Genomic DNA, 20,311 nt, shown 5'->3' with positions numbered 1-20,311 from the left:
GGTATGCTTTAGGGCCGGGTTTCCCTGTGATTTACAGATTAATACCAAGGTGTTCTCAGGCCTTGGTGCTCTCTCTGTTTTTTTGAGTTACAACTTTAACGCTTTCAGTTCATTAAAGGTTGGATATTACGTCCACTGCCTTAATACAATCTATGTTTCCATAATGCAAGCTTTCTATTATGCAACAGAAAAAGACTCAGTTGGCCTTAAAAAGAATATACTTTACGGCAGGTACTGTGAACAAATGGTCCTAATTATCCGACTTAGGCTATATGTAATTTTCAGTGGGCTGTTCAAACCTGTTGAGCCCTTTAAATACTCTGCCTGTGAAAATAAAAGCAAGGTCAATGAATTGCAAAAGAGCAGAGCTACAAAAGTAGGTCTTGTACCACGTGGTTTCAACAGGCTCCAGATTTTCAGAGAGGACTGTTTCAGAGCTTTGAGCTGCAGGAAACGGGAGCAGTCTTCTTTTATGTCTTTAAACTAGATTTAGGTGTGGTATAAAATGTATCTGATCCTCTGTGGGTTGTGCCAGAACATATGTAGTGAGTTGACTATATACTTAAGCAACAAGACAAGATTAAAACACCATGAACAAAGTATTACTGCAGTGTTCCTACAAAACATGAGGACACATTTCTGTACAAGATTGACATGTGGTCTCATCTTGGCTTGTGTTAAAACTCTGGCAAAAGTTTTGTTGAGAAAACTGTTGCTGTCCTAATGTATTTCTGGGAAAGGCTCTTGTGAAGTGAGTGTAGGGGAAAAGAAGAGTAAGGATATTGGAAGAGACAGTAGCCCCCGATGACAGTCAGCCAGCAGCTAAACGGGGAAATCTAAGATGACTGATGAAAGAAAAGAGGCTGATAGCAACATAACCAAACTAAGGGGTAAAAAGGGGCAGACCTCTCTGCCGATGGGCAGGATGTGTGATGGACACAGCTGCTGTAGCCACAGACCTAATGAACACCCCCATGTACTCATTATCTGCAGCACATGTGCACCCATTTACAATGGCCAAAAGATAAATACACTGTAGTCATGTTGAAAAAAGATGCAAAGCTAGTGATGAATAGTAATATCTGAATCTGATTTCATTTGTCTTTATGGTACATGATTTTTTAAAGTTAATCAACTTTACGGAAGCAGCTTCATCCCGCTTCTATGCGACAATACAGACACAATGAGTGGGATTTGATGGTTGCGTAAAAACAACATTCAAAGTTTGCGCCTCCTCCCTCCTAGGTTGCTCCCAGTGGGGAAAAAGCCAACTTCTGCTGTATATATTGTTTGTTTACTTTTAAGGAAAATCCTACTAATTGTGCCTTTAATTATAGGTAAGGTGTAGAGTAAGGACTCAATCTCTTGACTTAGCGTTTGATTATATTATGTGGTTGCAAAGTGACGATTAAATATTTGCAAGAACAAGCAGACTCATGATTTCCATCCCCGATTTAAATTTGACAGCTTGGCCCGTTTCCTAATGAGTCCTTCAAGGAATCATGAAAACAAATTGATTTCAGAGACTAAAGGGCAAGCAATCGAGAGGGAAAGACGTTTGTAATGTGCATATCTGATCAGTTTTCTTTAATATACAATATCCTGGTGTTGGCGCCGAGTTATTGAAACATTTATTTGAGAGTTTGCATTTGAATTATTTATAATTTCCTGCCTGAGTTTGTGCTGTACCGTATAAAGCTACAGATAATTACATCTGACACTGAATGGTCTGACACATTTCTCTCACCAGAGAGTCCACGTCCCCATTAGGGAAGTGGATTTCATGTCCACTCCTATATCTTTGCTCAATTTCCTTTTTCAACTACTCCAAGGCAACGTGTTCACATCGACATTTGATGGTGATGGGCTCCTACTCGGACACTGTATGAACCATTTCTCCAACAGCCATGTTTGCAAAAGTATCCACAGTCAATACTAATCATTTTCATGCTGATCTCACTAAAAAGGTTACTTCCTGCTGCTCCACTTTAATCACAATAAAAGGTCTTTAATAGAAGGTAATATAAAATGTATTGACAGAACTCGGTTTGAAGTAACAATCATTCTCTCCAGCAACTTGTAATTCAGGAGTGTGCAGTAATCAATATCCATACAAAGAATATATAAATTCTACAATCTTTTTATATAGTGCAGATTTTGTAGATATTTGGCAGATTATTTTTAATGACAGTCTAGTAGCTATTTCATATTTAAATTGAAGGTAACAGAGAAATAAAGTCTGAACTGGAAGCTCTGTCATACACTTGATACACATACAATACATACAGTAGATGCCAGAGGTGGGACCAAGTCACTGTTTGGCAAGTCCCAAGTAAGTCCCAAGTCTCAGCAGTCAAGTCCAAGTCAAGTCCCAAGTAAAGACAGAGAAGGGCAAGTCGAGTCCAAGTCCAAGTAACACCAAAGCCAAGTCGAGTCCAAGTCCAAGTCCCAAGCTTCTTCGAGTCCTGAACAAGTCATCATGTACTCTTCACTTAATAATGCCATTATCAGACTAACGATCACACAATTTCAACATATCAACCTAATCTTCAGTATTTTTTTATACATACAGATTAAACTATGCATATATTTTATATATCTGTATATACGCATGCGCCCAAAGACCTTCAAAGTATTGTGTGTGAATGGTGGGTTAGAAATGTATGAGCACGGAAGGCACCACTGTCATCCTAAAGTTGGTAAAGCGCCTTGACTAGTGAGGCATGGACTGTGTGGATGCATGTAACTGGCATTGATGCTTCAGTGGATGCCAGTTACAGTAGGTCAACATTTTGCTTAAATCACAAAGAAACCTAATATTTCAATAAAACAATGTTTAATCTCCACCCCCCCCCCCCCCCCCCCCCCCCAGCCTTTGTACACGTTGCCTAGCAACGTCGCACATGCGCATTATATCCTGCTCCGCTCCGAGTTATAGTAGTAGGCTATTCATGGGAAACGCATGAACAGCACGTTAAGATCTCGGCCAAGTCGTAATTAAAAGCAGTTCTTCGTTATTTAAGTTAAGCGGCGGTAACGCCAGTGTTAAACACGGTGTTAAACACGCACATGCCGGTTGGTGTGCGTACGGTACTGAGTGTTTATCGGTCCACAGCCGTAATGAACGTGTCGCATTGGTCCATATGTAATGCGCACGTTCTGTTGTTCCCATTGGCATAGAGCTATTGAACATTAATTTTAACAAAGGATACGGATAACATATCGCCCACGGCAGTTTTGTCATTGTATGTATAGCCTATATTTGTATTACGCTATCATCATTCAACATGTAGAATGAACGTGTTATCTATAGAGTCGATTTACATAGATAATTCACAACCATGAACCTAATCTGGATCTTAAACCTGCCAATTGCAACTGAGAGAGACGCAGACCAGACGGACAGCTCTCGACTAGGCTTCCCTTCCGTGGCACAATTGCATCTTTTCCGTAGATGAAATCCGGGGAAATCGTGAATATTAATGAGGGGAAACCCGGGGATTATCCAATCACGCTGGTTAGGTCCCTGATCCAATCCAAAAAGGCCAAAATCCACCACATGATTGCATTGCTCGCACTTGCCTGCCGGCTCTCTCACATTGCGGTCTTTGGGGCTTCGCAGGTTCGCATTGCAGGGAAGGATGTCCATGATCAGGAAATTTAGCTTTTGACTCGAGGCATGTCAAGTCATTACAAGTAAAAGAGGCAAAGTCCGAGTCAAGTCTCGAGTTAATAGTATTCAAGTCCAAGTCGAGTCGCAAGTCATGCCGAATTTGATCAAGTCAAGTCTGAAGTCATTAAAATCATGACTCGAGTCTGACTCGAGTCCAAGTCATGTGACTCGAGTCCACATGTCTGGTAGATGCCATTCACTTTTTAAACCAAAACAAAGACAAGCACCAGTTACCAACTGCAGAGATGAGAGCAAACAAAAAGGAAGTGAAAAGCATGCAAGCATAGGGTAATTTGTACAAATAGAAAGTTAATGAAAAAAAGGTATGACTTTGACAGTATGTGTGAGAGAATGGTAAGAATTATTAAGATAAATTGGACACAAAGCTGGGAAGAGATTGGAAAACACGCAACAATTTTAAGGATAAAGCTGAGATGGGCCAACATTCAGCGATCCTGAAAAACAAAACAAGACATATTGGCTCTGCTGCAAAAGCAATAGCCCGCCTCTAATGAAGGAGCGGATGGAAACCTGAGAGTAGTTTTTGAGGTTCAGAGGTGGGCAGATGGGGACAGTCAGTGTGCCAGCACGTAGTCTCCGCACAGCTAAAATACACTCACCAGTGTGTGCCACCACATTATTCAAGCTGTGACCTTTAAACATTGCAAGGTCCAACAACAAGATATGTAACCTTAAAAAACTCTGGCCACTTACTGACTAAATAAATTAAAGGAAATCTTCTGGCAGTGTTAGCTGACTCTCATCCCTCCAGTGCTTCTCTGTCCTATCTAAGGTCATTTAAATGAGCTGTTGTGTCAGTTATACAGCTGGAAACTGGAACTAAATCAACAAACTAAAAATACTCCAGCAGCCCTATAGTGTAGAATAGATAGAACCGGAGGATGAAACCCTCTTTATTAGTCACACCTCTCCAAGTAGCAGTCCACTTTCCATATTTCAAGTCTGTTCGGGGACTTGAACCTGCAACCCTACGATTCCCAGTCCAAGCCCCTACTGACTGAGCTACTGCTGGACAGTGTGGTGGTGGTGGTAGGATAGCCATGGCAGTGGTTTCAATATAAACTTTCAATCTGTATATTTAAGGTCCCCTATTATGCAAAATGCACTTTTTTCTTTCTTTTATACATAAATATGTGTCCCCGATGTGTAAGGAGAGTCACAGTGTCAGAAAATGCGACCCTTTCTTTTCCTCCTTACCCACATCTCTAAAAACAGGGGTACAAACGAGCTGATCCACATTTGCTGCGGATATGACGTCATATCGGACATATGGGCTGGCTTTACATTGAACTCCTGGTAACTTCCCACCCACGTGACACGTCCCAACCTGTCGTCCTCAATATACAGTCGCGAGCTGAATCCCCTCTGCAGCATCTCTGTGTCTCTGTGTATTCAGCAGCAAAGGAGACCTTTAAGTCTAAAGTTTTTCTCTGGAATGAAAAAAACTGGAAAATCACTTGGAAGCCAATTACTTTTGAGCAGATGTTAACAGTTTTTCTGGAGGCAATAGTTATGCTTTTTAAGCTGCATTTATTTCAGCAGAGGGATAAAGAAAGGTCTCAACAAGTCAGAAGAGATGGTGTACTTAACACCTAGGCAGACATCTGTGTGTAAACACCTGGGGGAAGAGAAAGACATAAGATGATGAGACACTGGAGAACAGAAAAGAGGGTGGGAGAAAAAAAGAGAAAATGAGGAGTTGATAAAAACGATACACAATTACACAGAGAGAATATGAAAAGGGGCAGATGAAGATGGAGAGGAATAAGGACTGACTTAAACTGCCTCAGCGAGCAGGAACACACAGCGTCCTTTGGTGAGTAGGAGCACCAGTTTGTGCATAAAGGTGTGTGCACTTTAGAAGCTGTTAGACTTCTTTGTCAAGAGGCCAACAACTATGGAGGTCTTTCAACTCTGAGAATTATATACAGTAGATAAGTGGAAAGTATGAAGAGTGGCACGGATATAGTAAAAGCACATGAGCGTGTTTGTTGGAGAGTGATGGTAAAAACTCCAGAGGCTGAGCGTGACTTAATTGGCTTTCTTTGATTTTTCACCACTTGTGACACAGTGACAGTCAAACGTTTTTTTTTTGTTGCTTTTGTGAGCAAGCTACAAACAAGCGTATGACGAAGTGTGCAGTCTTCCTTGACAAAAGCTGCCAAAAAGATAAAAAGGTGATCGTAAGGGTATTTCAGGCAAAAAACCAGATGATAAAAACTCTCATTTCAGTCAGAGTTGAAGAGCTGATTTTTCAAGAATGCCTATTCCACTGCACTGACAGTGACTGTACACAGGTGGATCATTTTAAACAACAGATCATGGATCCTTATTCAACCTTAAATTTCAATTTCTTAAAGCTATTCCACAAAGAAATACATAAAATGAAACGCAAACATATTTAAGTCACCACGCATACTGCGTACTGTGATTAATAATAACAACAATCAGAACGGGAACAAGTGATGCTGCATTAAATGTTTGTTTGACGTCAAAGCCCCTCAAGCTCAAATTGGAAATGTATGCGTCTCTGTTTTTTTTTTTTACAGATGTGATGGTGTTAAATATTCTTAACAGCTCGAGGATGTTGCTGCAGTGTTAAACTCCTGTCCTGCGTGTTTCTGTGTGTGTCATTTACACTAATGCACCTTCTAAAAAAATCTGTAACACGGACTGATAGCAGCCCTAGTAGTTAATGTGATCAGAAACAAAGAAACCTTCATGCGGTTTACACCAGGGCTACATATCCTATTTCACATGACATTTGTTGATAGTGCAAGCGTAGTCCACACACACACTTCTCACACACTGGCGATGGTAACCATGACAATTTATCTGCTTCAGCTTCATCATCACCCACACTCTCTCCATCGCCTTTTCTCTCTGCTTTTATTCTGTTTCGTTCATGAACCAGATCTTTTTGGAGGAGAAACTAGGCTACCATAAACATTTACTGTTTTTTCCGTCCTCTGTTTATTTGCCTTTTTTATTCTTTCCTTATTCAAATATAAATTGTCCTTCCTCGTCTGCTTCTTCCTCTCTTTGTACTCGGTGCGGTTTGTGATATGACCCCGTTAGTGTTCTCATCTCCCCGCTTTCCCCTTTTCTTTTCTTGTCTCTTTACATTTTCCTCTATTCCTTGAGTCTCTTCCTCACTATCCTTATCCAGCTCACTCTAATTTCTCTATCTCCACCTCCTCACAGGCCACATTCACAATGCAAGTCTCGGACTAATGGCTGTTCATATTGTTTTTGAAATATGGCCTATATCAAATTCCAGTGTAAACTGTCACAGTTGTGAACTGACCCGCATGTGAACAAAATAACAATACAGACAAAGTCACACCCAGCACTCTGTCGTACAGAAGTTCAATCAGGAAGGACATTTATTGACGCATGCGCCTTATAATGGAAATGTTAATGGTCTTTGTCAATTAAACCCCCGATCCTGATATTGTATATCTTTTAAAAAAAAATGTTTTTAAGATATATTTTTGGGGCTTTTTTTTTGGATAGGACAGAGTGACAGGAAAAGTGGGAGAGAGAGTCGGGGTGGGATCCGGAAAGGACCACGGGTTGGGAATCGAACCGAAACTGAACTGAAATTCAAAGCGTTTCTGGTTTAAGTTGATGTAGAGTGAAATCCAGAAAATGTGTGAGCAGTGGTCAACACCTCTCCACAAAACTCACACCAGCGCAGAACGGTGACAAATACTGTATATTGTAACTTTTCTGACTTTTCTGAATTACAAACCGGACCTTAATCTAAGCAAGGACCGCTTCCGAAAGTGGCCGTAATCAGACTTGAAAATATCAGACTTCTTGTTTGTTGTGCTGTTCACACCATTATGAAAAAAAGGATGTGAGTCATATATGCGCACATGAAATACATTTTCCACTTAGCCTGCAGTTTGAAATAACCTTTCTATTCTCCTTTGCTTCCACGTAGTTGTGTCTGCTTTCCCTCAAGAAGAAACAGAGGGACCCCGGATCGGTGTGTGAAGAGACCTCTGAGCTAATCTCTCAGAGTGTGAGAGTATTGCTGGATTAGGGTGTTCATCTATGGATCACAGCATGTCTCACTAACCATAACCCACAGACTATCACACTGGAGCGGATAGCTGGTCAGGCGTATCGACATGGGGATACATGGCCTGCTGTCTTCATCTCTCAATTCTCTATCCAGTGTGATTGGCAGTGACAGGGTAAAGCCGTGATTATCCTTTATTATCCCTGGCCTTTTTTCACTGCGCAGTTTCATAAGCACAACTGCAGATCCACGAGCTGCCTTTATTTCTGTCACTCTCGCTCTCTCTTCCACATACAATCACACACATGGAGGAAGGGAAATATATGGGTGGACAGACAGAACGACACACAGCAGATGGCGAAGGCTTTGACAAAACAGATTATATAAAACATGGCATTTTAGTTAAGATGAGTATTAAATAAGCTTATAATAATAAGCAACCATGAGTCACACTTTCAAGACTTCCTTCAACAAACTTTTCTTCAACATCGACATGAGCAACTTAAAACCGGATTTTATAACCAGTTAATTATATTTGCTAAATGCTTCTCACTCAGCCAGCAGTCGGCCTGCCACTCAAGCCACTCAAAACCAGAGTTCCATCTTGTAAATTCAAGGTTAATCCATCAGCCTCGACTTCATAAGGAGAGTTTTCTGACATCTGATCTTACACAATCGATAAATAAATTATAAAGGCAACCTAAGGTATATTTGTGTGTTTTTGATCAAAATCAAACATAATATCATAGGTAAATCTTGTTCTGTGTGTTAATTGGCAATTGTAAACATTCAGTACTTATGTTGTTACGGTAAACAATCCCTTCATTGTGCAAGCGGAGCGTTTGTAAATTTAATCTGAGAAAATTCTTTATGCTGTTCCCAGATCACCTGATGCTCACATGTCAACAGTTCAAACCTGCCCGTTATTCCCCTTATACACTTGAGGAAATAAGTATTTGATCCCCTGCTAATTTAGTTAGTTTACGAAATGAACAGTCTGTAATTTTTACGGTAGGTTTATTTAAACAGTGAGAGACAGAATATCAAAAGAAAAGATTGATTTGTATTTAATTGGGGGAAATAAGTATTTGATCCCCTTGCAAAACATGCCTTAGGGGAATGAGGTTTCCAGCCAATATTTTACAATACATGGCCACGTCCATCATCCCCTCGATGTGGTGAATCTCCCTGTCCCCTTAGCAGAGAACCCCCCCCCCAAAAGCATAATGTTTCCACCTCCATGCTTGACGCTGGGGATGGTGTTCTTCTGGTAATAGTCAGCCTTTCTCTTCCTCCAAACACGACATGTCAAATTGATGCCAAAGATCTTGATTTTGGTCTCATCTGACCACATGACCTTCTCTGAATCATTCAGAGGTTCACTGGCAGACCTCAGACGGCCTGTACATGTGCCTTCTTGAGCATGGGACCCTTGCGGCGCTGCAGGATTTTAATCCATTACGGCGCAGTGTGTTACCAATTGTTTTCTTGGTGATTGTGGTCCCAGCTGCCTTCAGATCATTAACAAGTCCCTCCTGGGCCGTTCTTAGCTGACCCCCGCACCTTTTTCATGATCACTGATGCACCAAGAGGCGAGATCTTAGATGGTGGAGACCCAGATCGAGGGCGATTGATGGTCATTTTGTGCTTCTTCCTTTTTCTAATAATCAAACCAGTTGTCTCTTTCTCACCAAGCTGCTTGCTGGTGGTCTTGTCTTCTATTCCAGCCTTGTGCAGGTCTATAATCTGTCCATGATGTCCTACACATTAGTTCCACCATGACCACAAGACCTGTCTTTGGTCTTGACCTCGGTGGAGAGGTTGTAATCTGATTTATTGACTGTGGACAGGTGTCTTTTATCCAGGTAACGAGTTGACATCAGGAGTAATTTCTTAAAGCGAGAGGACTTATTTAACCGGTCCGTGGGAGCCAGAACTCCTGTGGTTGCAAGGGGATCAAATACTTATTCAATTTTTTGATAATCTGTCTCTCACTGTTAAAGTAAACTTACCATAAAAATTACAGACAGTTCATTTGTTTGAAAGTGGGTAAACTAACTAAATTGGCAGGGCATCAAATACTTATTTCCTCCACTTTTGTCTATTTTGAGTGACCTCACAAATGTTTTACTGTAATTTAGTTTTTAATTAAACCTGTTTGTCTCATGCCCTTGCACCAATCAAGTCTTAAACTTTGACTTGTGTTTTTTCAACTCTAAATCTTCCTTTCCATAAGCAAACACTAGTATCCTGACTCACACTGAGTCTTACATATCTATATGGTGAATGAAGGACATTATTTTCTAAGTTTAGCTCATAGAAATACAATGAGACCCTTTGAACTTTTTTTGAAAGTTAATTGAGTGTTTCAAAACCAATTAATGGTTGATGTTAGTTGATTTGGTGACAACACACATTAGTCGAGACTTTAAGTTAGTCCCACTCACTTTTTGGAATTTAGTTTTGGCCTCTACTGTCCACATAAAGCCATCTTTTTCCTTGTTGTCACTTGTTGATGATTACCATGTAGCCTGGGTCCCTAATGACATTCATAATTATTAACATTTGTATGTCCTGGTGTGTCAAAATGTTCCTTAAATCTCAGACACTGCGCTACTCCATTACACGTTAAGCCGTCTGCAAACCAAAAATACCACTATGATGGTTGCAGTTCTCAAAATGGCAACAGTATACACAAAATTGGCAGCTGATCAGAGCCAAAATCACTTTTGTCCTCTTGGTCTTTCATAGAAGAAGAGTGAATCATCAAGGAAGGTGATCTCCTCTCCACCCCATAAAAAAGAACTTCAGTGAGACATCTCAATATTTTCTGCTGCTCGGAGGCTCTTTCCAATCCTCCTCTGTCTGTCATATGTGACTCCATTATTTGTGAAAGATTGTCCCGCGGCTCAACAGTATGCAAACTTCTGCACAATTTGCATTTGGCGTTGGATGGATGTGTGTGAGTAGGGAGTCTGTGCTTGAGTATGTGTCTATGTGTGATTCCCCAGCTTGTGTGATAAAATAGAAGGCTGTAGACAATTGCAATCAATTCGAAAATGCCAGAAGAAAAGGATGATTGCAGGTATCTATCTATTCCTGATTGTCCTCTTTCAAGATCTTTGTAGAAACATACTTCAGTCTTACTTTACAGCGCGTATTGTGATTGTACATCTGTGAGCTTTGGTGTGTGTGTGTGTGTGTGTGTGTGTGTGTGTGTGTGTGTGTGTGTGTGTGTGTGTGTGTGTGTGTGTGTGCAGATTTCTTTTGGGTGCTTGTCAAGGATGACAACTCTGATTACAATAACAATAGAAAGCAAATATAGAAGAGAGAAAGGAGAAAAATGAGAGCAGGAAAAGCCTGGATTTTCTGAGAAACCTAATTTTCTAAACATTATCATAACAATAGAGCAGTCAGGGGGAGCCATCTTAATACAGGGGAACTGTGCTGTAGCGGGGCTCACCTACTGCCTCCCATCACCAATCATATGTGTCTACCTCAAACTAAAACCAATTTTCACATCAAGGTGAGAGGGAAAAAAAGTGTTGCTACAGTTAGATTTGACATTTTCATCCCATTTCTGAGATCTCATCAAAAAGATTGGATTTTGCTGCATGTTGCCTCAGCTGGAAGATTAGCCTAGTAGTTAGAGAGGAGTTACTTAATCATAAGGTTTAGTGACATTGTATTTATAACATAAATCTAAAATTAAATACTTGTATTTCCTCGAAATCAAAACGATCAGCAGCTTAGAAGAAGGAGGGCGGCTTGACATGTCAATTCACAACTTCGACCGACAGCAACAGTGTTGATCTTTGAGGCAAATAGAGAACTAGAGAGTTCAAAATGTAGATATAGCAGTCTCAAGGCTGGTTTTGATAACAATAAAAGGACCTGGACACAGATTCTCAAGGAAGCAGCATGGTGATGTAGTAAATAATTGAAAATATCTTACAGGAAAATAGTTTGAAGAGTGCGACAGGTAACAGGTGCGACATGTAGACAGAGGAATGGAGCTGTGCATTGGCAAGAATCTGGCAAAAACAGGTGATACAGTTCATCACATTTCAAAACTAATTGTATGTGGGTTGTTTGATCACATTTTAGGGAAAGTATCTCTGTATAAAAAAGATGCAAACATCTGGGTAAAAATAACTGCGGGGTCTGCATTTGTAATTCAGTCTCTGTAATATACAACATCATACTTCTAGTTTTTGTGCAATCCAAGGTAATTTATTCAGTAACAATCTTGCTGGTAGTATTCTTTATAACCAGACCGTATCTATATCTTCTTTCAGCATCTAGGTAAGGGACAGGCATCAGAAAACCGCTTTGCAATGCTGACAAATTGGCAAGAAACAAAGAAGCTGGGCTGGTATTATTAGATGTGGATCTAATTAGAGTAAATGGGAAGCAGCTGTGTGATTGGAGGATGCAGGACCGGAGGTGGGCGGGAAAGGCCGGGCAGAGCAGAGTGGCAACAGGTGTGTATGGGCTTGTCATAAGTCCAATAGTTTAGATTATTTTGTGAAGGATTTACTTTTTGTTTTCCAGGTTTCTTTTATGGCCAAGAATGAGTTATATTGACATGTAAGTTACATAGGTAAGTACAAAAAGTAACAGTGATGATACTAAATCTGCAACATATCGAGATTCAGTCTCTCAAAACATCTTGAAGCAGTTTTTCCTTCTGTTCTTTTAAATATTATAGGAGGACCTTGCACCTCTGCCATTTCTGTTGGGTGGATTTACAAGAATGATTGTAAAAAATGTGGTCAGAGTAGCAAACTGAACCAAAATGAAGGTTGCTGTTAAGGTCATATATATTCAAACTAGGTTATGCTGGCTAACTCCATTGTAGCAGCACTAGCAATATCTCCAAATAATGTAACGTCATCTGTGTTTGTCTATTTGTGAGGGAAAAGATAACTCACCAAACAACAAAGCAACATTTCTAAATACAGAGCATTTAAAGATATGACGGCAACAACAGCACAATGCAGTTTCTGTCAATCAAGAGCTCTTAATAGACTCTGGCATGAGTGGATGATATGGTCTGCTTCCATATTTTCCCCAATCCCCATTTTTCTGTCACATGGAGCTGCATTATGCATGAAGGCTATTTCCAAGGTTTAACAGACAGCAGAAGACAGTGACTGGCAGCGAATGGTCTCTCTTGTTCCCTATTTTGTCTCTTTCACTCCTCATTCATAAGCTGTGCATATACTGTAGGGTTTTAAAAATGATGTTGTTTATTTCCAACTCATTCTGTACCAGCTCATCATTTGCAATTTAAAGCTAGAGCTCACAATGTATGTGCTTATGCAGTCTGATTCAATAATAATCATTTGTGCCCAGTGCCAAATCACAGTCAGCCCAATTAACGCATCATAGAATACAGCGTTTTCGCAGCTGAACTTCTTAAAGTTTTTGCTTTTGTTCCTTTGTCGTACTTCTGGTTCTTGGGTTGCTCATTCTCCCCTTCCTCACACTGTGTGATGCATTTTAAACCCACTCCGTCTCCACTCTCAAAAAGTGCCCTCGCTTTGCTTTCCGTACGAGAAGCTTATATTTAGCAGCATGAGAACGGTGCTCTCCAGGGCAAAAGTGTTTAGCATTATGCTCCTGACCCACATAAAAAAGGTGAAAAAAACAAACCGCTGCATTCAAAACGTAACTCATTCACTTCCTCTTATTGAGCTTCTAAGTGTTTCTGTGTGTGTTTTTTTACACAGTGTGAGTGTTGATCACGTTGTGCCACATGCATCTTAAGCCTGCAATTAACATTTGATTCTGTGATTGGTCACATCTTATCTGTGCGAACTGATGGGTGGTTTTGTAATGTGCGATCAGCACACATATACTTTCTCCATTACATACACACACACACACACACACACACACACACACACACACACACACACACACACACACACACACACACACACACACACACACACACACACACACACACACACACACACACACACACACACACACACACACACACACACACACACACACACACACACACACACACACACACACACACACACACACACACACACACACACACACACACACAGAATGTGTTTTCAGTGGAAATGGAGGAGAGGATGTGCGCCGTCATCCACCCACACACTTACCTTCACTGATCCACTGAAACTCACGGCATATTTGCCAAGTACAACACAAGTGCTTCTATTTCCCTCTCACTTCCTCTCCCTTTGTCTCTCTCTGCCTCTGACTCTCACAGTATTCTGCTGTAATCAGAATCCAGTAACCACATCAATACTAAATGTAGCTGACCCTGGCATGTGCTGCTCAGATAATTCCAAGTTTAGTTTTGACATTAAAGCCCAACATTGTCAGTTTCAGGCTTTTAGTCAGGTTCAAGAAACATGGCGGATTCTATTTTAACCTGCTGTGGTTTGAATAAAAAAAAAAATGTAGTTAGTCATTAGCTTTTGCAGGAACAAAATCCTGATCTCATGGTAGTTATTCCACCTAAACTGACCTGTATCAAGGACTTATTGTGCAATACCAGAAATAATACTTGTATTGGAGCAAACACCACTCCACACACACCAATAATATGATAGCATAAAAGTCGTATAACATCCAAACAGATCAGAAATTGACGATTCCCAGCGGAGCGTTTTTTTAAACAAAAGCTCAGGGTATACTTGAGCACTAACAAATGTTGCATTGTTTCACTTCTTGGCAAATAAGTAATGTATTCCACAATGTTCAGCAAGTTGTTGTTAACAAGTAATTTAATGATGTTTGATGGTGCAACAAAGATGGCAGGGCACCCAGTGTCGTGCCTGTGCTATCGTGTCACTTTCTGTCCAAACAGCCACGTATAGTCTTCGGTAGGTTATTATAAAAAGGTATGAAGGTATTTAAGTAGCGTCATGTAGATTGTGTTATATAGAGTAATTACAAATCAATTACGTTCATGCCACTTTGGGGCTAACACTGGAAACTCTCATTTGAACAGAGTGCTATCAAAGCTCCACAGTGTAATATGATCTTTTTTTGTGTTAATGTGGATAAACGTTAAAGCAGTATCATAATCCCCAACTTGCCTTGAGGGGACGGTGTTGGTTGGGCAGTGGCTGCCACAGTCTCCCAGTGGAGAGAGGATTATGCCTAAAGCATTTTCAACAAAGATTTATCAGATTCACTTTAAAGCGAGCAAATTGAGGTGGAGATTTTTCTAGGGGCACTGCACCAACATAAGGAGTACTAAGCCTGTGAAAATGTTCCCTGTATAATATCTTTCAGGCCCTAAAGGGAGTTTTGTCAAGTTAGTAAAAAAAACGTTGTCATCTGGGTCATCTCTGATAATGCTAGGAATACTGCAGATTTCTAAGGAAGGTGAATTGAGAGACTCTTTGATTTGCATTATGGGAAGTTTAAAGTCACCTATTATGCTAAATCCACCTTTTCATGTCTTTTATACATAAATATGTGTCCGTAGTATCAGGAAAAAAGATTCTCTATCTTTTGTCCTAATCCATTTATATCAAAACCTGTCTGAAAATGAGCTGATGAAAAATGGTTTATAATCTGGGGTATTTCTTAAAACTCAGCTTCCACCACACGGGAGGACTGTGCAGTAAAGAAAATGCAGTCATTCTGAATTGTATGCTTCTCCATCTTTACACAAAGAGACACTAGCAAAAAGAGAGAGCGTCTGGAGCACAAATAAGAGAAACTTTTGCAGTTTCTGGTAAATCCAAAAATCACTATGAGCTGTCACACACAGACACAAAGTGTATGTGTCAGGCGTTCAGCTCATCCATTTTGGTTTGAAGCTAAAAGTCGGCATCAAATTTGAGAGAAAAGAGAGATGAATACTACTTTTTTTATTGTATCTGAACAGAGGCTGGTGGGAAGGAGCGTTATCTGGGAGCGAGAGAGAACACAGATGCTCTGACTTTCAAAAAAGCCGCTTCACACTTGAGGCAAAATCACGCCAATGCGCTCCCACTCTGCACAGCTCACATCCCCTGGTGCCTGCAGCCCCCATTCATTCCAATGCAAGGTAAGCTCCAAAGAAACACACACACATACACACATGTAAAATGCACCTGTGGTTCTGCCATATGAGTTAATTATTGGCTGTGTTTGCAATAGTGTTAGAAACAATCATCAGAACGTGTTTCTCTTCAAGCACCATCTCTGATCCAAAACATAAACTTAAATCAAAATAAAACATTTGTTCCAATCCTATAAACTTAAAGTTCACAGACATAACAAGTGCCAGAATTACCCTAGAGATCATCTAAAAATATGTTTTAAATGTCACTGTTATTATAAATACAGAAATATTGTTTAAATAACAATAAACTAAGAATATATGGAGCTGGATGGCTGAGGAAGGGATTGGGCTAGTTCCATATACATTGAATCAAATGACCCAGGACTCCCTTAATGTGTGTGAGTGTGAGTGTGAGTGTGAGTGTGAGTGTGAGTGTGAGTGTGTGTGTGTGTGTGTGAGTGTGTGTGTGTGTGTGTGTTGCACAGATATATGGCTCAGAGGCAACCATGTCATAATGCCACTTAACTGTGGGACATCAAAGCGACAAGCCCTTGGGGACAAGACAGATAGTCCTGGAGACCGAGCTTTGATGAGAATGTGAAGCTATGTTTCATTATTAATAATATCCAACCATATATATATCAAACAGAGTAAAGCAATATGATCTGATTCAGTATTTTCTAATGTTTCATCGTTTTACTCTGCTTTTCAATATTTACTTTAAACTGATTTAGTTAGTAGTAATAACACTCTTACGAATATAGAGCATTTAAACATTTATTTTTAATCTACTGCTTGTTGCCAAGAATTCATGACCCACAAATTGCAATTCTGTATTGATGTTTAATTATTAAAAGGCGCCTCAACATGCATTTTAAAGCGTTGGATGAAGACGGCCTGGCGCAAGCTATTGGAAACTGCGCCGTCTCTATTGCAAAAATAGGGGAAGCCATTTAGAGTTGATGTGTAATTCTGTTTTAGTGCCGTGCTGTCTTGAGAGAAGGACAGACTCTCTGTACACTGTAGCTTTCTCCGACTGCTCTATGGAAGACAAATATAGTGCTGGTTGCCATGGTTATGATAGAGAGCGCATCGACACAAACGGAGCAGCGAGACCACGAGGATACACCTACACAGCTCTCCCCTCTTTCAATCCACAAACACCACGTGTAGATGAGGAACTATATGTGTGTGTGTTTGTGCGTGGTACATGTCTGGGGTTGATTGTGTGTGTATGCATGTAGGGGATTATCCTGTGCTGTGTGTGCATGATGAGCACCTGTGGAAGTTAACATTTTTTTACAAGTTGAACACTGACTCACCGTCACAGTGGGGATGGCGGTGACAAGGGAGTAGACGAGGACAGGCGGTGCCTTGCTGTTGTCCTCTGGTCCCGGGAACGGCTTGGAGTAGGCTTTGTCGAAACAGAAGAAGCCCTGGATGTGCACGGGGAACGTGTCCGTGTACTCAAAGTAGTACGCCAACAGCACAGTCCCTGCCATGATGACCAGCTGGAAATAAAACATATTGGTTCCAGCTTTAGGATTGGATCCGCAGAAAGAGTGGAGGAGTTGGGAAAAGAAAAGACAGCGGGAAAAAGACTGGAAAATACTGTCACGGATTGAACAAGAAAAAAAGAGAGATTTTCCTTCCCACAGCAAAATGATGGATGCTCCGGTAATGTGTAAAATGAATCAAGTGTGCATGGAGAGATAGTGAGGGATGAGGATGAGAGGGAGAGGGATGGAGGGAGGGAGAGATAGAGACAGAGGGAGACAAATAAGGAGAAAGACAGAGAGAGGGGGAAAGAGAGAGCACTGACACAAATAGAGAGCGAGAGAGCGATCCCTTCAGCGCTGCGAGAATGCAGAGTGGGAGGGTAGAGAAACAAATGGAGGGCGATCAAAGAAAATAACGCGGTATGAAGGAAGAGAAGAAGAAGTGAATAAGGATGGGAGAGAGGTGGGAGGGGTAGGGTGGGACACAGATGGGGTGAAAAAGAGCAGAGCGGTGGAGACGACATGAGGAGTCAAAGAAGAGAGAGAGAGAGAAACTACCCTGGGAAAAGCAGAGGGTAGGATGAGAAGAATTACATGTGTGTGTGTGTGTGTGTGTGTGTGTGTGTGTGTGTGTGTGTGTGTGTGTGTGTGCATATTTTAGTGTGTGTGTGTATATCTGCAAAACCTAAGTTGTTATTGTACCGCACATTTAATTTTAAATACCAGCTGCATGCAAAGCACTAGCTATGAAGCATAACATACAACCTTCACAACGATTTCAAAAGTGTTTCATAATAACAATGAATTTGCAATTGAGATAAGATTGAATGAGAGAGAGAGAGAGAGAGACAGAGAGAGACAGAGAGAGAGAGAGAGAGAGAGAGAGACAGAGAGAGAGACATAGAGAGAGAGAGAGACAGAGACAGAGACAGAGACAGAGACAGAGACAGAGAGAGAGAGAGAGAGAGAGGATAAAAAGATAAAAGAACAGGTTTTTCTGAACAGCTGAGAGATGTACAAATTATTCATTTATACTTCAGTAAACAGCACTCCCAACTCTTTCTGCCCTGTTCCCTGCTGGCAAAAAACAACTACATAGTAAGTTTTTTTAACTGAACAGTAAAGGTTTGTGCAATATTAGTTTGCCATGCGGGAATAGGCCTGAAACAAAAACTACAAGCTAAAAAAAGGAATGCGAGTCTAAATATTGGAAAACTGCTGATTAGTTTTATCATAATCTGCAGCCTTAATGTCTGCCAGATGAACTTCTGTTGTAACTGAAGGACACATTTATCAGCACCAAAACACGAGGAGCCTCTGCTGGCGAGCTAAGCTGTTTTCAGCATGAAGCAGGAAGTAAACAACAGTTTGGAAGTTGTTGTTTACACAAAGCTCTGTTACCGTAAAGGGGTTATAATGAATATATATATAGACATTACACATAGTGATTTATAATAGTTATCTAAACAATTACCATATGTTCAAGCCAGAAGTCAAGCAAGGAGGTCGTCTGAATAAACTTTTTTTTCAAGCAGACAGGTTGAATTCTCTGTCAAAGCTGTGACTAATGAGATTTAATCAGTGCATTGCATTGCAGTAATTGATGGAAAGGAGACATCATTTAGGTTATTAGTTCCACCTGTGCTCTTCATGCTCTGACAGGTCAAAACATCAGTGAGTCTAATTGATTTTAGAGGGAGAAAATGGACAAGGGTACGTACATGGTGACACAGCTATCAAGACTCAGATTTTGTGCGACACGTTTTCACAAAGAGGACAATATGAACTGGTGGCGCTCATCAGCAACCAACATCAGTCAATAACAAAGTATATTAAGAATGCCATTTCCGTTCATAAAGTAGGAGAGCATTTAGTGTATGGTTTTGATGTAATGTTGAAATTGTACAATTGCAGCAAACAAGTACAACAAATGGTGTCTTTGTATAGTTGGTCTTGTATTATAAAGTGAGAACTCTGTGTTTGATACCAAATTATACACATTTTAGTAAATACAATTGACACAAATATCCACATTTACAGAAATGTGGATACAATTATATTTTCTACTTCAAAAAAGGGAGCTAGAGCCAGGAGTGGTCAGCTTAGCGTAGCATACCATAGTCATGCTCCTAGGGTTTATGCTTGTAGTTTTACTTCTTAAAGTAACTCTTTTTAATATGTCTTGTTTTAATTCCTGCCTTTGACTTCTTCCCGCCTCTGATATCGCCTTGCCCGCCCGGATTGTTTTCACCTGTACCTCGTTACGCCTCGTCAGTCATGTGCATTAAATAGTGTCAAGCTCTTCAGCCCTGGTTGCGCATAATATTAGCATAACTAATAGAAACCAAATTCTGTGTTGTGGCAGAGGGGGGCGGCAGGGGATGCCAAAAACACCCTAAAATGTATGTTCAATGAGTACACAAAACAAAATATATATATAACAAAGATAGGTCTAGTGGCTTCATGGGGATTTACACTAGTTGCCTGGCAACACTTCAGGAAGTCATCATGCTGGGTGACCTTCTCATCTGACACAAACATATTTCCCAAAATGTCAACCTACTTCTTTTTAATTTTGCGCCTGCACTGTGAAAGTAAAATGATGTTCTGAAGGGGTGATGAATAATCTTCTTTATGCTTTAAAGCATTACAAGTCTCACAGTGGCAGATGGCTGAACAAGTGAGACACAGCTGAGAAAACCTCCTCCGACATGTTTAACCTCTTCAGCAAAGTCCCCATTTGGACTAATGCCATCGGGAGGGGAAGGGGAGATTGGTACATGTAACACATTTCAGCTTTACTGCGCATTTTAGAGGAAGGCATCATTTGAAATCCTTACATTACATGTCTGCTCCACTGTCGGATCTGCTTTACCTTTCCTTTTCTCCATTGGATGCCTCCCTTTTATGAATAACAAAATCTAAATAATAGATTTGAACGTTCCCATGTTAATGTGCAAATATGATCTACTTCAGTTTGTTTGTGGCAGACATCCTATTGCTTTTGCACTGATTGGCATTGATTTAGCTGACAACAC

The 20,311-nt window shown here is 40.5% G+C and overlaps 1 protein-coding gene across 2 annotated transcripts in view; it reads right to left on the bottom strand.

Moving 5' to 3' along the window:
- The window catches only part of plppr2b (phospholipid phosphatase related 2b), a 43,801-nt gene that overhangs the window by 8,414 nt on the left and 15,076 nt on the right, over positions 1–20,311 (bottom strand). For both annotated transcript variants that reach the window (XM_063884809.1, XM_063884808.1), the window contains exon 3: positions 17,097–17,285. In XM_063884809.1, the coding sequence (XP_063740879.1) occupies positions 17,097–17,285 (189 nt within the window). The remainder of the gene's footprint in view (positions 1–17,096; positions 17,286–20,311) is intronic.

Source organism: Eleginops maclovinus, chromosome 5, assembly GCF_036324505.1.
Source record: "Eleginops maclovinus isolate JMC-PN-2008 ecotype Puerto Natales chromosome 5, JC_Emac_rtc_rv5, whole genome shotgun sequence".
NCBI classification, from domain to species: domain Eukaryota; kingdom Metazoa; phylum Chordata; class Actinopteri; order Perciformes; family Eleginopidae; genus Eleginops; species Eleginops maclovinus.
The sequence above is the reverse complement of the archived record's forward strand: the minus strand, read 5'-3'. Positions and strand labels throughout refer to the sequence as shown.